This window comes from Rattus rattus, chromosome 9 (genome assembly GCF_011064425.1).
Source record: "Rattus rattus isolate New Zealand chromosome 9, Rrattus_CSIRO_v1, whole genome shotgun sequence".
NCBI classification, from domain to species: Eukaryota; Metazoa; Chordata; class Mammalia; order Rodentia; family Muridae; genus Rattus; species Rattus rattus.
Window position 1 is genome coordinate 55,093,323 of NC_046162.1, and position 16,505 is coordinate 55,109,827.

The following is a 16,505-nucleotide window of genomic DNA, read 5'->3' on the forward strand; positions in this document are numbered from 1 at the left end:
AGCACATGCTGCCACTCCTGGCTTCTTCAGACGGGTGCAGGGTCTCAGACTGAGGCCATATTGCTGCTTTACTGACTGGTTCAGATCCCCGGTGCTACGAACGTAAATTCTAAGTTAATTCGTTGGATTGGGCTTTTTCAGACCACAGGCGTTAACCTGGTTTCCTGAGTATGTTGTCTTCCCTATAGCTTCCTGAGCATCAAAATCATTTTATCCCAACACCTTTTGTCCCAACATACAGGAGGCAAAGGCAGGTGGATCTCCATAGTCTGAGCCTGGTCTACATCAAAGTTCAGGCCAACCAGGCTGTACAGAGAGAACCTATCTCAAAAAGAAAGAAAGAAAGAAAGAAAGAAAGAAAGAAAGAAAGAAAGAAAGAACGAACAAAAGAAAAGAAAGAGAAGGAAAGAAAGGAAGAAAATCCATCCCAACTAAAACCTTTCACTTTCAGAGCACCCCCTTATTAAATCAAGGTTATCCTTTATGTATGCATGTGTGTATACATGTATGTATGTGTTTATTGGAACAGGCTAGCCTCTACTTGAACCTATGATTCTCCTGCCTCCGCTTTCTAAGTGGAGCACACCACCACAGTCAGATTACATTCTTTTTTTTTTTCTTACTTATTCATTTACATCCCTCTCACTGCCCTCCTCCCAGTCACCCCGTCCCACAACCCTTCTCCCACTTCCCCCTCCCCTTCTCCTCTGAGCAAGTGGGAACCCCCTGGGAATACCCCCCACCCTGGCACTTAGAGTGTCTGCAGGGCTAGGTGCATCCTGTCCCGCTGAGGCCAGACAAGGCAGCCCAGGTAGAAGACCGTATCCCACAGACAGGCAACAGTTTTGGGGATCAGCTTACATTCTTAAAGGGCTTTTTTATCTTTTTAATTTATTTTTTTGTTTTCTTTTGGGTTTTTTTTGTTTTGTTTTGTTTTTTTGTCTTTTTGTTGTTGTTGTTTTGTTTTGTTTTTTGTCAGCCCACTACTAGAGTTTTATCTTGGAAATGTAGTGAAATTGATCATCTCTTTGTTTATTTGCTGTTGTTGCCTCGGAATCACAAGTAACCAAGGATGACCTTGTATTTCCGGTCACCTAGCCTCCACCTTCCAAGTGCTGTGACTACAGGCCCCTGTAGTAGCAGGGCACAGCAGGGCACGCCTGTGACCCCAGCACAGCAGTGGACTCTGTCACCCCAAAACTGAGGAGGAGGAGACAGGTAGAATCTTGCTACTTACTGGCAGCCAGGGGACACAAAAGAGTAATCCCCTGCTTCAGCAAAAGACTCTGGCTCAAAAACTAAGCTGGAGTAGCAATGAAAAAATGATACCCCTCACCCCAAACCCTCAGACACGTTTTTATAACTTCAACGCTTTTCTTGTGTTTACTCTTCTGTTTTGATATACTCTAGCCATTTTTTTCCATCTTTATTAACTTGGGTATTTCTTATTTACATTTCGATTGTTATTCCCCTTCCCGGTTTCTGGGCCAACATCCTCCTCCCCCCTACCCTGCCTCATGTGCTTTCCCCCCCCACTCCTCCCCCCATTACCGCCCTCCCCCAACAATCACGTTCACTGGGGGTTCAGTCTTGGCAGGACCAAGGGCTTCCCCTTCCACTGGTGCTCTTACTAGCTATTCATTGTCTAGCCATCTTTTGAGTGTGCAATATTTAGTGACTTCTAAAGTTAATTAGAAGTGGTTTGTTCTGAACTTTTTCTTTGACTTCCTTTTTAAAGGATTTATCTCATTTTGAATTATTCGAGCGTGCGCATGTGTGTGTGTGTGTGTGTGTGTGTGTGTGGGCGCGCGTGCGTGCGCGCGTGCATGCACGTGCGTGTGCATGTAATTACAAGTGACCATAGAGGCCAGAGAGAACTTTAGATCCTCTGCAGCTGGAGTTACAGGTTGGTGTGAGCTGCTAGTGTGGGTGCTGGGATTTGAACTCTGGTCCTCTGGAAAAGTATCAAGTGCTCTTAATTGCTGAGCCACCTCTCCAGTCACTGGATTTCTTGATTCAAATTTTTTGGCTTCCTTTTCTGCTAACCCATCTACTCCGTTATGAAATTGTATGTTCTTGGCTCGTTTGTTTCGAATATTCTCAACTGAAAGCGATGTCCAATGTCCTTGGAAAACGTGAGATCTTACATTTTAAATTCTTACAAACACAAAAAGAAAACCAATGCAAAGAACATGAACCAAGGCAAAAGACAGGAAGGGGAAAATCTCCTGAAATACGATGGTAAGCCAGCCAGGTGACAGCAAGCAGAACACTGCAAGCATCTAGCATTAACAGGCAAGACATGAATAGAAGAGAAAAGGGGGCAGCCAGAGATGTGGAGGGATTCTCAGGGGTCAGCTGTCTAAAACTCAGGCTGACTGACGTCACCAGTAGCTAGTGGAACCAAGGCGATGACTGAGAATAAGCACAAGAAACAGTGGCTGGGCGGACACTGAGGGAGGCCCACACCTACAATCCCCGAACCCCAGAGCCTGAGGCAGAAGGACCACAAGTTTGAGGCCAGCCTGGGCAACATAGTGAGACCCTGTCAAATGGAAGAAGGGAAGAGAAGAGGAGGGGGAAGAAGGGGGGACGGGGAGGGGGAGGGAAGGGCTGGATGGGAGGTGTGGTAAACCTGAAATCTCTAAGATAATTGAACCAAAGTTTAGGAAGAAGTTAGAGGTAAGACGTGGAAGAGACCGGCGCAGAAGTAGCCTAAGAAAAAGAAGATATATGAAAATATTAGTAACCTTGATCCTTCATTTACAGCTAAAGACACTGAGGGCTTCAAAGGCTAACCAATCCCCCTGCGTGACCTGCCTAGCGATACCACTGTAAAAACCTGCGCAGAATAAATGGGAATTCGAGAAGGATAAAGATCAGGGGGAAACTTTCTGTTTCCAAAAACAGAAACCTGTATTTGTTTGATCTTTTGATTGATTGATTGATCGATCGATTTTTTTTCCATTTTAAACTCCACTTTTTTTTTCCTCTGGAAACTAGGGCTTATGGTATTGAAATTATTTTCAATGCGTCTGATAGAGAACGACGCTGGCAATGTTTGACTTGCCAGAGAACTACAGATGTTAGTCAAAGGAAAAAGAACTGTATCTACCCCGCTTCTTTTTAATTCTTTAAAGGAATTTTATACTGCTGAGGCCCAGAAGGCAGGAAGAAGGGTTGCTCACACTAAATTGAAAGGCATCCCTATAATAACCTTGATAATACTCCACCCTGCTCGCTCCCAGGGGTTAACAAACATCAAGGTAACTATCCACCTACGGAAGTGGACACAGCAGAGTAAAGACATTCATTAAGGGAAAATGTCACCCACTTACAGATAATTCTCAATGAGCTGGCAAACACCATTTTGCTAGGCGAGACAGAGTTCATCTAGAGACACCCTAACGATGCATATATAAAGCAGTCTTCACCCAGTAGGACATTCACCATCGGGGCAGCACTGCAGAGTGATTACCATGTCTGTTCGTTTTTCCTCCGCATCCAGACGCCTGGGCTCTGTGAGGCTCTCCAGCCCGGGAGCAGCCTTGGGGGCTGGAAATGCCTGCGGAGTGCCGGGCATCGGAAGCGGCTTCTCCTGCGCCTTTGGGGGCAGCTCATTGGCAGGGGGTCTCGGCATGGGCGGTGCTTCCTGTGGGGCCTTCACTGTGAATGAACATGGCCTCCTCTCCGGCAATGAGAAGGTGACCATGCAGAACCTCAATGACCGCCTGGCTTCCTACCTGGAGAATGTACAAGCTCTAGAGGAGGCCAACGCTGACCTGGAGCAGAAGATCAAGGACTGGTATGAAAAATTTGGACCTGGGTCGTGCCGCGGTCTCGATCATGACTACAGTAGATACTTCCCCATCATTGATGACCTCAGGACCCAGGTAAGAAGTCCAATGACATAGAAGTCACAGCAGGACATGGAGCCCAGCTTCAGGGACTTCATCATCAAGATTCAAAATCATTTCTGGGCTGGAGAGGTGGCTCAGTAGTTAAGAACCCTGCGGGGTTTAATTCCCACCATCTACATGATGGCTCACAAATCTGTAACTCCAGTTCCATGGTATCCAACGTCTTCTCCCAGCCTCTGGGGTCACCGGGCACACACATAGTGCATAAACATACACTGAGGAAAGACACTGATACACATGGAAAAGTGAATTTTTAAAGCAATAAGAATTCATATTACAATTATAACCTTTGAGCACGACCCGCCCATCATTGGGAACCAGGCAAGCCTGTATACATTTTTTAGTAACACAGAAATATCAAGAACTGCCCAATGTCTCCAACTAGATATTTATAAGCTTACAGGGGGGGGATTTTTAAAGTGATGAAGTAGGAATTAAAATATAAACTAAAACTAAAATATAAAATTAAAATATAAACTATAAAATTTCGAGTCCCCATTTCCAAAACTCTCATCATCATCATCCCGGGTGCGAGAAGTATTAGTGTGATCTCGTGTGCAACTCAATTGCAGGGAAATTTGAATGTTTACCGATGTCCTCCCTCTTACCTACCTCTCCATTCATCAGATAATCTCTGCAACTGCACAAAACGCCAACATCGTCCTGCAAAATGACAACGCGCGACTGACGGCGGATGACTTCAGAATGAAGTGAGTCGAGCCAAATTAAAACAGACCAAAAGCTACCCTGGCACCTCCCTCTTTTCCTCGGGCCATTGGGGGTTCTTCTCTGCTCTGCTTCTGTCCGTTTATCCATTTTAAACCATATGGAGGAGACCTCATTTACTGAGAAAACTCGGAGCTTATACAAATGAATGTCAAGCTCACAGGAAAGAGAACCTTGAATATTCCTATTAACTTATTTCATAGTTATATTCTGTCCTGGGTAGTCATGCTGAAACCAGATGTATTAGGTCGACTTCTAGGGTGACCTGTAAAGTGGGATGACTCAAATCTGGTAGGAGAGAATGAGCCTTTCAAACACATCTCTAAGGTACGAGAACGAACTGGCGCTCCACCAGAGCGTCGATGCCGACATCAATGGCTTGCGGAGGGTCCTAGATGAGCTGACCCTGTGCAGAACCGACCTTGAGGCCCAGCTGGAAACACTCAGTGAGGAGCTGGCTTATCTCAAGAAGAACCATGAGGAGGTAGGTACCCAACCTTCCCAGTCTTCACAGCCTGCCTCCTTCCGGGAATCAAAAGCTAATTACATTTTGATAAATAGTGTGTCGGTCTGAAGTCATCAAGACAGTTTTTAATTCCTCCTTACACCTTTGAAATATTTCTATTATTCCCTGTCAAATGAAATAAGCAAGCCGAGGGTAATACCTTACAGCTACAATCCTAGATCTCAGGGAGCAAGGAGGAGAGTTCTAGGGGCAGCCTGAGCTCCAGAATAAGGCTGTCTCAAAACAGAAAAAGAAACAGACCTCGCAAAAGAGAAAAAGAAATCCATGAGGCTTTGAGCCTTACAGATCCTGTCCACTTGGCTTCCTTAACAAACCGAACCTAATGTCGTTGAACGAATCTGTTTCAGGAAATGCAGGCTCTGCAGTGCGCGGCCGGAGGTAACGTGAATGTGGAGATGAACGCGGCCCCCGGAGTGGACCTCACCGTCCTGCTGAACAACATGCGAGCCGAGTACGAGGCCCTGGCTGAGCAGAACCGCAGGGACGCCGAGGCCTGGTTCCAAGAGAAGGTAAAACCAGACTCGCTGGCACGCGCCCGCACCAAGCGTGGATGCGGATGCCGCGCTGCCCGCACCCTGACACCACCTCCTGACTTTGCAGAGCGCTTCCCTGCAGCAGCAGATTTCAGACGATGCTGGAGCCACCACCTCAGCCAGGAACGAACTCACTGAGATGAAACGGACTCTCCAAACCCTGGAGATAGAGCTGCAGTCCCTCTTAGCCATGGTAAGTAGGGAGGTCGAGGCGGATTTGCTTTGGAAGCTGAGAAAAACTCAAAAGAATTTTCATCCTCACTTGGGATTTTATCCACTGATTACTCTATTGGCATCTGCTTGAAAACTACACCTACATGTTAGCAAGCCCTGGAAACCAGCAACTACAATTATTGTAGCGTGCTCTAGGAGAAAGCTAATTTTGCCTCGAGCCTTCTCTCCCAAACCCAAAGATCAACACATTCATCTCTGCACAGCATAAATATCTTCCCTGGACTCCCCACCCAGTCTCCTCTCAGTCAGTTAATTAAGAGCACTTAAGTTCCTTTTAAGTGGCATGAATAAGGAGCAAAGTAGAGGTGTGAAGGTTGAGTCTAAAGCAAAATCTGCCTAATGACAGTAATAACACCTTTTTCATTAAGGGTTTGCCCAGCCAGTGCCCCCACGGGTTAGTCCACAAAACCCCCTGGGGCACAGACAGGCGGACTTCACCACTCACACCATTATCTCCAAAAGAAGCAGCAGGTTCAAAGAGGAGAGGCGATTCCCAGAGTTGCACCATCGGAGGACAAAGAATGGGACTTCCTATTCAACTTGCCAAACTTAGTCTCTTCCTTTCCGCCTGGGGCTAGGAAACTTCGAGCATTTACCCACAAAAGAATGCTTGTGCACTATGCGAATGTATGTAAAATTACAGGAAGATGATATAGGGCTTCAAACGGTTCAGTAAGATGTTATCTAGCCAGGCATAGTGATTGGTGCACTCGTTTAACTGCCGCACTTGGCAAGCAAAGGCAGGTGGATCTCTGTGAGTTTGAGGCCAGCCTGGTCTATGTAGTGAGTTCAGGACAGCCAGAGCTCCAGGGCTACGTAGAGAGACGGTGCCTCAAAGAAAAGAAAAAAACGGAAACCCTGTTGTCCTCATTTAAGTAAAATTATAATAGGTGTTCCCTCTTGTTCTGTATAAACTCACTTGACTTCATTTGACTTTACAAGCCAAGCAATTAGACAGTTTAAAGTTTAAAGGGGCCGTGCTTTTCTTTGGATCACAATACCTACACACTGTTTATACAACTGACTATAGACCAGCAGGAGACAAAGGCTTCCTGTGACTCACAGTGAGGGAGCAAAGTGTAGGGGGTGTCTACCACAGACTAGTCTGGTGTCTGCCGTGAATATTGAACAAGTGGAATCTTTTAGGTGGGCATGGTTGCCTATGTATATATGTGCAGTGTGTATCCATGTATGTGGTGCGCATATGTGAGAAGTCCAGAGGTCAGCCCAGGGTGATGATCTTTGGAACTGTCCACCATGTTCTTTGAGACAGTCTCTCAAGTGGAACCTGGGGCGTACAGGTTAGGCTACATAGGCTGATCCTCAAGTCAGAGAAATTCTGTCATCACTTCACCAGTACTGGCATTACACACACAGAGACTTTTTAATGTAGGCGTTGGGGACATGCTGCATGGCAAGCCCTTTACCAACAGCCGTCCTCACAGCTCTGAGTGTGATGGTTTGCCTTGTGTGAGGCTAACTCTCTTCTAAGAGACCTGGCTTTTTCTGAATCAATACAGTAACGTTCTCTGCAATACCATCTTCCCAACCTACAGAAACACTCTCTGGAGTGCTCCCTGACCGAGACCGAGGGCAACTACTGCACGCAGCTGGCTCAGATCCAGGCTCAGATCAGCGCCCTGGAGGAGCAGCTGCACCAGGTGAGGACGGAGACCGAGGGCCAGAAGCTGGAATATGAGCAGCTGCTGAATGTCAAGGCCCACCTGGAGAAGGAGATCGAGACCTACTGCCTCCTCATAGGAGGAGACGAGGGGTAAGTGCCCTTCCTTCAGAATACTCCTTAAGATTCCTAAACACCATCTGACTCTGAGCCAAGTCTCTGTGGTCCAGATCACATGTGACTAAAACCTCCCTCCCCAGTGTTACTTCAGCAGTCAACAAACATCTTCTGTAAGTCGGTGCTGGTTTATGGCTTAGCAAAACACGCATGTAATTAATGCAAATGTATTTGTGTTTTACAGCTCTTGTGTTAAGTCAAAAGGCCAAGGAGGACCCGGAAATCAGACAAAGGGTAAGTGAAAGCTCTATGAGGTGTTCATGGTTTCTTCCTCTCCTCCTTTTTCTTCTTTCCTCCTCCTCCTCTTCCTCTTCTTCCCCCGCCCAACCCTCTCTCCTGTGTGTGTGTGTGTGTGTGTGTGTGTGTGTGTGTGTGTAGGGGCACCTGTCTATGGAGACCAGAAGGCAACCTCTAATAGTATTCCTTAGCCATGGTAGTCCCCTTTTTTGTTTGAGACTGGGTCTCTGACTGTCCTAACGCTTGCCAGGTCACGAGATTGACTAACTACTCACTCCCAGGGATGCCCCTGTCTCTACCCCTCCAGCTCTACAATGACAAGTGATTTGTTTTATGTAGTTTCCAGGGTTGAAGCTCAGGTCTCCATCATTACAAAGCAAACACTTTACAGAGACTGAGTCACCCCCTCAGCCTTGCTTTCTGTCTTTTTTTATTGTCTAGGTTTTTGTTTTGTTTTTCAAGGTAGGGTTTCTCTGTATAGCCCCAGCTGTCCCCGGCTGTCCTGGAACTCTCTATGTAGATCAGGCTGGCTTCGAACTCAGAGTTCCACCTACCTCTGCCTCCCGAGTGCTGTGGTTAAAGGCGTGTGCCACCACACCCAGCATATTATCTACTTTTCAAGTGATGAGTTATTCTCTACCTGTGGATTTAGCACAATTTTAAGAGTTTGTTTGTGTCGTGTTAGATTCACCTAAAACCGCCATTGTTAAAACTGTCGTCGAAGAATTAGATCCCCGTGGCAAGGTTCTGTCCTCCCGAGTCCACACCCTGGAAGAGAAATCCACCAAAGTCAACAACAAGAACGAGCAGAGGATCCCTTCTTGAACTCCACCTCTAAAGCAGAGAGCTCTAACTTCAAAAACCAAATCTAAATGGTTTTCCTACATAGAGCCCTCTTAGGTTTCTGCCTTTCCCCAGGAGCAAAGATGAGCTCCTTTTAGATTAGTGACATTCTTTGGCTTTCTCTCTGGTTTCAATAAACGTCTTCCTGTTGCAAGTTATCCTCCCTGGTTCTGGTCCATCACTTCATCTTAAGTATACCGTCCCACAGAAGCTAAATTCTACCCCTTAATTTTCTCCGTTTAATCTACTGATCTTTGCAAGTTGGGAACTGGTTGAATTCATATTGGTGGTAGTCACATGTGAGTTCAAGACTCAGTTGATATGGCAACTGGTTGAATACAGAGTGGTTTGGCACATGTCTATAAGATTTTGTCTTCCATCCTTCCACGAATGCTGGGCAAACATAGGCTGGGTGCTGGGCACTGAAAATAAAAACAGCTAATTGAAAATAAAACCCAGTTTCTGGAGCTGGAGAGATGGCTCAGTATCAGCTACTGGTTCAGTTCCCAGCACTCATGTGGTGACTCTTGAATTCCTGTAATTCCAAGGGACCCAATGTCCTCTTCCAGGCCTCCTTGGTCTACATACAGTGCATACAGTACTCTGTACACATACATGCTGGCAAAACATACACATAAAATACAAATAAATAATCATTTTTTAAAAAACAGATCTTGAGTATAACAGACTAGTAGAAGTAAAAATAAGAAATTAAAAAGTCACAAACAGCCTAAACATAAAGGAAAAGGGGATTTTTTTTAAGAGAAGAGAGAAAGGGGTTGCATAAGAGGGAGCTGAAAGTATAAAAACCAGAGTTAGCAGAAGACTGTGGTTCCTGGACATGATAGGGCTGTTATGCTTGGGAGTTCTGTGCACTAGACCCATGCAGTACTAAGCTACTCAAATCTCCAGCACTGATGGTGAAGGGAGTTATGGAGTCTCACCCCCAGCTAAGGAGCTAGTGGCATGATGGCCGATAGGGGAGTGGAGGTGAAAGAGGAGGAGAAAGATGGTGAGAACTGGAGGATGGGGAGGAGCGCTGTAAAATACTGTCTTCTAGATTTCACATAGCTACTGCTTCCTGACCTCACAGCTCTATGTTGCATACGTGGCCATAGCTACCTACACAGGATCAAGTCAGCTATATTCCAGCAGAGATGGAGGAGGTGATTCACCAGGGCCCACCCCTTACAAAGGAGCTACTGGCAGTGGATGGTTACTAGGGAAGGGAGAATAGCTCTTTATTGAAGTTATGGCCATTGGTAGATTTCCATGCTCTCGAGGATGGTTCAACACCCATGTACTTTTGGGCAGCATTAACAAGACTTAGAAGGTGATGAAAGAAAAAACATGAAATCGGGAGAGAGTCATATTGTGGGTATAACAGTTACTTTTCTCATACAGTGATGTAATACCATGATTGAGACAACCTACAGATGAAAGACTCTGTTTTGGCTCGGACAGTTAGAGTCTATCACAATGCCAGGGCAAAGGTAGCAGGCAAGCAAGAAGGCTGGAGTGGAATCCTGGTTTTTTGTTTGTTATTTGTTTGTTTTTTAATTTTTTATATTTCTAAGATTTTTTATTTTATTTATGTAAGTACACTGTAGCTGTCTTCAGACACGAGGGCATCAGAGCTACCATGTGGGTTGTTGGGAATTGAATTCAGGGCGTCTGGAAGAACAGTTCTTGCTCTTAACTGCTGAGCCATCTCTCCAGCTCATGGAGCAGAATCCTTAAAACTGACATCCTGAACCACAAACCCAAAACAGAGGGAGTGACCTAAAAGTGATGAGCTTTAGGCTCTCAAATCCCACCCCTAGAGACATACTTCCTCCAGCAAGGCCATGCTTCTCAAGCCTTCCCAAACTACTGCCATCAACTGGGGACCAAGCATTCAAATTGAGCCCAGGGTTATAAGGAACATTTCTCATTCAGACCACCATGTAGGGGATATAGGAATAATTGGAAGGGGAAAATAAGATTATATTTCATTATCTACCTGTATAAAATTCTCTAGATAAATAAAAATTAAAATTTATTAATGGAGAATAGTGACTGTGGATGTCATTTTGTTTGTAGAGTGCTTGACAAGCATGCACGGAACCCTCATTTCCATCCCAGCATCACATAAACCCGGGCGGGGTTTCACACACCTGTACTCACACTCTTGGACGTAGATGGAGGAGGTCCAGAAGTCCAAGGACATTTTTAGCTACATAGAGAAGCCATCCTGGACTGCATGAGACCTAGCTTCAAAAGTATAAATAAGATAAAATAAGATAAAATAAGATACACAGATGAACTTAAAAGTTAAAACACTTAACTTTTTTTTTTTTTTTTTTTTGGTTCTTTTTTTTTCGGAGCTGGGGACCAACCCAGGGCCTTGTGCTTCCTAGGCAAGCGCTCTACCACTGAGCTAAATCCCAACCCCAAAACACTTAACTTTTGAGAACCGGCTTTTACAACCTATTCTCTTACGTCAGAACCAGAGGGGGAAAAAAGCCTCTTTCTGCATGGTTCCGTAGTCAAAACTACTTAGCCACTGTAGAAGACAGTTCAGCAGGTTCTTACAAAACTAAACGCACTCTGATTGTCCGATCGAGCAATGTCTGGGAACCACTGGATCCTTGCTCCTCCACCCAAAGGAGGTGAAAACACCTCCACACAAAACCCTGAGCAGGAGGAACTAGAGAGATGGCTCAGTGGTGAAGAGCATTCGCTGCTCTTCCAGAGGACTGGAGTCTCGTTCCCAGCACCCGTGTCAGCAGACTCACAATGCATCTGTAACGCAAGAGATCCAACCTCCTCTTCTGGCCTCTGTGGGCATCAGCATATATGTGACATAGACTCACACCTACTCAGACATGAGTAAAAATAAATCTCTTTAAAAAAAACTGTACAAAGATGTGTATAGTGAAATTATTAATTAATTAACAAAATTCAGGAGCAAACCAAATGCCCTTCAGTGGGTGGGTAAAAAAGAATAAATGACAGCAGATTCAGAGTTGGGGGGGTACTAACAAACCAGGGCTATCAAGCCAGGAAAAGACAGGAAACTTGAATGTGTGTTACTAAGTGAAAGAAGCTAATTTGGAAAGACTGCATCATGTAGGAGTCCAGCTCTCTGACATCCTGAAAAACACAAAACCATGGAAACAGTACACACGGGTCAGTGGTTGCCAAGGACTGAGAGGAGAGGATAAACAGTAGGGAAGGGGCAAAGGGATTCATGGGACTATTGAAAGTACTCTATATGCTACCTACCATGAGGGCAGGCAGGGGTCAGTATGTAATTGTCCAACCAAAAGAATTCACCAAAAGTGAACACTAACATGATCCATGGTGAGTATGATATGTCAAGGTATCTTTGTGAACAAATGCTCTGCTCCAGAGAGGACTGCTACTGCGGGCCAGTGAGGGCTGTTGATAAGTTGGGCGTGATGTGGGGAGAGGGGAGTAGGTGGGATATTTTTGTACCTTTCTCTGAATTTCATTGTAAAATTAAAACCATTCTTAAAAACTCTTTACAGATTTTTTCTTTTTAATGACTGAAGAGTTAGCTCAGATTTCTTCAGTGGTTGAGATGTCTGATCATCAAGTCACCCAAAGGAAGGGAACAAACTCTTTCTACTGGAACCAAGTAGAGAGAATAGGTGGGTGTACTGGGTGTACTTGTGCCTTTTAAACTATAACTTCTAAGGAAGAATCGGCGATAACAGATAAGCACTAGGCTACGTTCTTGGTCCCCACAACAGCCCTATAAGGTGGATACTGTGGTCATCACCATGAATAAGGAAACTGAGTCAGAGAGCAGTGGACTATTTTCCCAGAGTCACACAATTAATAACCGGAGGTGCTGGAATCCGGGTAGTCTGACTCACCACCCATGCTTAGCCACAACCTGACACCATGCTGGTGAGAACCAAGAGCTCTGAGGCTCCCCCTCCTTCTAGTGATAAAGGGGTTGCTAGCTCTAATTGTCTTCTCTTTCCCAAACCAGAGAAGCCATTAGGGGAGGAGCTAACACAACATAATCTGGTTCTCAGAAGAAACAGGAGGAATCTCTTACACAAAACAAACCACTCCTGTTCAAAAAAAGTGTTTTCCTGGTCAGGCAGGGTGGCTCAGTAGGTAAGGATGCTTGTCGCCAAAGTCTGATGACCTGAGTTAGATACCCAGGGTCCACATGGTGGAAGGAGAAAACTGATACCTGAAAGTTATCCTGTGATCTCTACATGTATATTACAGTACATGCACACATGCTCACATGCACACACATAAACACGCACACACCACACAAACACACACACATAAACACACACTAAATACATACAAACATACGTACATAAAAAGTTTTTTTATAAAAATGTTCTAGTCAACAGAAATGAAAAATATGCATCTTTAAAGTTTTAGATTTCTTTTTTTTATTCCTTTGGTGTGAGTGTGGATGTGGGTGTAGGGACACACCATGGCGCACGTGTGAAAGTCAGAGGACAACTTGCTGGGCTTGCGAATGTAAGTCCTCTCCTTCTGCCATCTGGAATTGAACTTGTACCCTCAGGCTTGGCATCAAGTGCCTTTCCCTCCTCAGGCATCTCACCAGCCCCTAGGATTTGCATTTTAACCGATGGAACACTGGAAACTAAACAGTGCATTTATGCGCAGTCAGGTCCTTAGAGGAAGACAGACGAGTAAAACTTCATCCGGAAATGAGAGATCGAAGCAGCATGGAGATTCAAGTTCAATTCAGTTTAGTTTCTTTAAATACCAGCCGCGTGCATAGAAGGCACTTCAGTACTTACTGCAGAGTCTCAAGAAACGACGGCTGACACACCAGCAGGTGTGAACACTGCTTTCCAGCCGTGAACGCACAGTCTGAAGAAACAAAGGCACCGATAGAAGTGACCTGGGAATCCATTCTAGTCATCTTAAGTTTCCAGAAAAGCAGAAATATAATAATTATAATAAAATTATAAATAAAACAGATTTATCCTTTTAAAGTTTTAGTTTAGAGGGATGGAGAAATGGCTCAGCCATTTTGAGCACTGGCTGCTCTTGCAGAGGACCTGAGTTCAATTCCCAGCATCTACCCAGCAGCTCACAACCATCTGTAACTCCAGTTCCAAGGGCAAGGGGCCCAACATCTTCTTCTGATCTCTATGGTGCCCAGACATACCTGCAGACGAAACATTCCTACACATGAAAAATTTAAACTTTAAAGAGTATTGGTTTGCGGGAAATCTGTGATGACGAGAAGGAGGAGACTCGTCCTCCTCCTAAGCATCAACCATGTTTCCAGGGGGTTCACATCATCTGTGCTGCCGTGATACCGAGCTCTGTGATCTACGTGGCCGTGGTGTTTCCACAGCCTACTCATCTGCAAAATAGTTCTAATAACATGTGCTTGACTTAGTCCACAAGAGATAAGTTAATTAGTATTTATAAGCTACCTGGAGATTAAGCAGACTGTGTTAATAACACTTTGCAGTCTCGTTAGAACTCTTATCTTTAAAAAAAAAAAAACTCAAGTCTCATAAACTATTTCTCTGCCAACACACTGTCTCAGTTGTCTCATTCATGGGAAACACTGGCAAAAAGTGTAAAAATCCGGCCAGTCACAAGCAAAATCACTAATAATTCTCTGGATATAACGTCTAAATCTTATGGTATGACGCTATGATCCCAATTACGACTCTGTATGAATTGTTTTTAAACATGTGTGCTTGTTTAGCTCACGCATTCTTGTCCACTTGGATAGCTTTTGTCTTGCAGTGACAAACACCCGATATTTCTCAAACTTCAATGCCTACAACATTAAAAAGTTTCATCCGGGAGAGAACTCATGCTTCGAAACTAAACCGGTAATCAGTCGACCGATCAATTTGTACCCACCATGGGTGATGGGTCCAACCTGCCCCTGTCCGATGTGTCCACCTTATTATAATAATACAAATAATTAACATTTGTCTGTGCCCTTCAGACTGTCTTCTAGCCATTCATTATTGGAGCTGCTCCTTGAAGCCTTCGCCTGACACTGTGGGATGTGATTATGTTCGTTTGTTCCCAGGGAAGAGACACACAAAGAGGCTGGCTGGCTTCCCTAGGGCTTTGTGGAAAAGAAGAAAGCGCCGGCTTCCCCATGGCAACCAGTCTCCTTCCGCATGGCAACCGGTCTCCTAGGTGCCAGGTTACAGGTTTCCTAGATCGCGATGGAAACAGCCCTCTCCTCCACATATTTTGTTCCCCACTAATCAATGCGAAGCTCAGACCTTAAAGTTGCAATGCTTTACATACAAAGATGAAAGCCAGAGAACCACGACAGGAGAGGGCAGGGCAGGGCAGGGCACGCCTGTGATCTCGGCATTTGGGAAGGCGGAGTCATGAGGAGGACCAGACAAGTTCAACGTCAGATTGGTCTATACGGTAAGTTCCAGGCCAGCCAGAGCTATAAAATGAGACTCTATCTCAAAATTAATTTTTAAGGAAAAAGGGAAATCAAAACATCTCACCAGACACAGCAGCATATAGCTGCCGTACCAGCACTCCCACAGCTGAGAGCGGAGAACTGGAGTTCAAAGCCACCCTGGGCTACCTGAGACCCATTCCAAATGGTCAACAAAAAAGAAAGAAACTCTCAGTACAAATCCCGCCAAAACCACATATTTATAAACTTTAGCAAAGCTGATACGCAAGTTATTACAGAACTTCTGTTAATCACTTTTGACACTTGTAAACAAGTGTCAGGGGCTGGTGAGACCTCTCAGTAAAGCGTTTGCCATGCAAGTGTGAGGACATGAGTTTGATTCCCCCAGGAGCCTAGTGGAAAAGCCAAGAGCTTGGGCATGCGTCTGCCATCCCAGTACTGGGTAGGCAGAGACATGCTGATCCTGGGGCTTCCTGGCCAGCAAGCCTTGCCAACCTCACAAGCTCCAGACCAATGAGACCTTATCTCAAAAACTGAACAGGAGGGCTGGAAAGATGGCTCAGTGGTTAAGAGCACTGTCTGCTCTTCCAGAGGTCCTGAGTTCAATTCCCAGCAACCACATGGTGGCTCACAACCATCTGTAATGAGATCTGATGCCCTCTTCTGGTGTGTCTGAAGACAGTGACAATGTACTCTTATAAATAAAGTAGATAAATAATTTTTTTTAAAAAAAGGAAACAGGATGGATGACAGAACCACACCTGAAGTTGTCCTCTAGCCTCTACACTTCATGTACACGCACACGCATGTGCACGTGCACATGCAAACACCCATTAACGTGAATATGCATGCACCTGGAAAATAGATCAGTTCAGAATTCTTATTGGCAAAAGATAAGGAGTTTCTGTCTCAATAAGAAGGGAACAGCTTAGTAAAATAGGGACAATTGAGATATTCTATTCTAGTGCATTTCTACACAGGGAGCAATTATTTCCAACGTGAATTCTTTGTTGCGTGGGGTGGGGTCTCTCCACCCTTTTTCCAGGGGTCAAAAGAATGTAAATTCTCACCTTGGTAACACAAGTAATGGTTTTTTTCCCTCTGTAATCTCTGGGGCTGTGATTTAGTGTTAGTAACACTGTAAAACTATGAATTAGGATCACAGTCTCTGGCACCTTTTTCATATATAAAAAAATATCCTCCAGGCACCTTGCCACCTACCGGACACTATTAAAAATCACCCACTTATGAGAAACAGCAA

The 16,505-nt window shown here is 44.9% G+C and overlaps 1 protein-coding gene across 1 annotated transcript; it reads left to right on the plus strand.

Annotated features, from left to right (window-relative positions):
• The first annotated feature begins 3,479 nt into the window (after window positions 1–3,479).
• Window positions 3,480–8,799, plus strand: LOC116908976 (keratin, type I cytoskeletal 27). Its single transcript, XM_032912441.1, has 8 exons — window positions 3,480–3,893; window positions 4,548–4,630; window positions 4,974–5,130; window positions 5,520–5,681; window positions 5,773–5,898; window positions 7,496–7,713; window positions 7,922–7,971; window positions 8,660–8,799. The coding sequence occupies exons 1-8, from the start codon at window positions 3,480–3,482 to the stop codon at window positions 8,797–8,799; spliced, it is 1,350 nt and encodes a 449-aa protein (XP_032768332.1).
• The last annotated feature ends 7,706 nt before the right edge of the window (window positions 8,800–16,505 follow it).

Bases quoted from the DNA above. Each gene is read 5' to 3' on its own strand.
- LOC116908976 (XM_032912441.1), top strand. From the start codon at position 3,480: ATGTCTGTTCGTTTTTCCTCCGCATCCAGACGCCTGGGCTCTGTGAGG. The intron at 3,894-4,547 runs GTAAGAAGTCCA...TCCATTCATCAG, and splicing joins TTGATGACCTCAGGACCCAG to ATAATCTCTGCAACTGCACA. The intron at 5,682-5,772 runs GTAAAACCAGAC...CTGACTTTGCAG, and splicing joins AGGCCTGGTTCCAAGAGAAG to AGCGCTTCCCTGCAGCAGCA.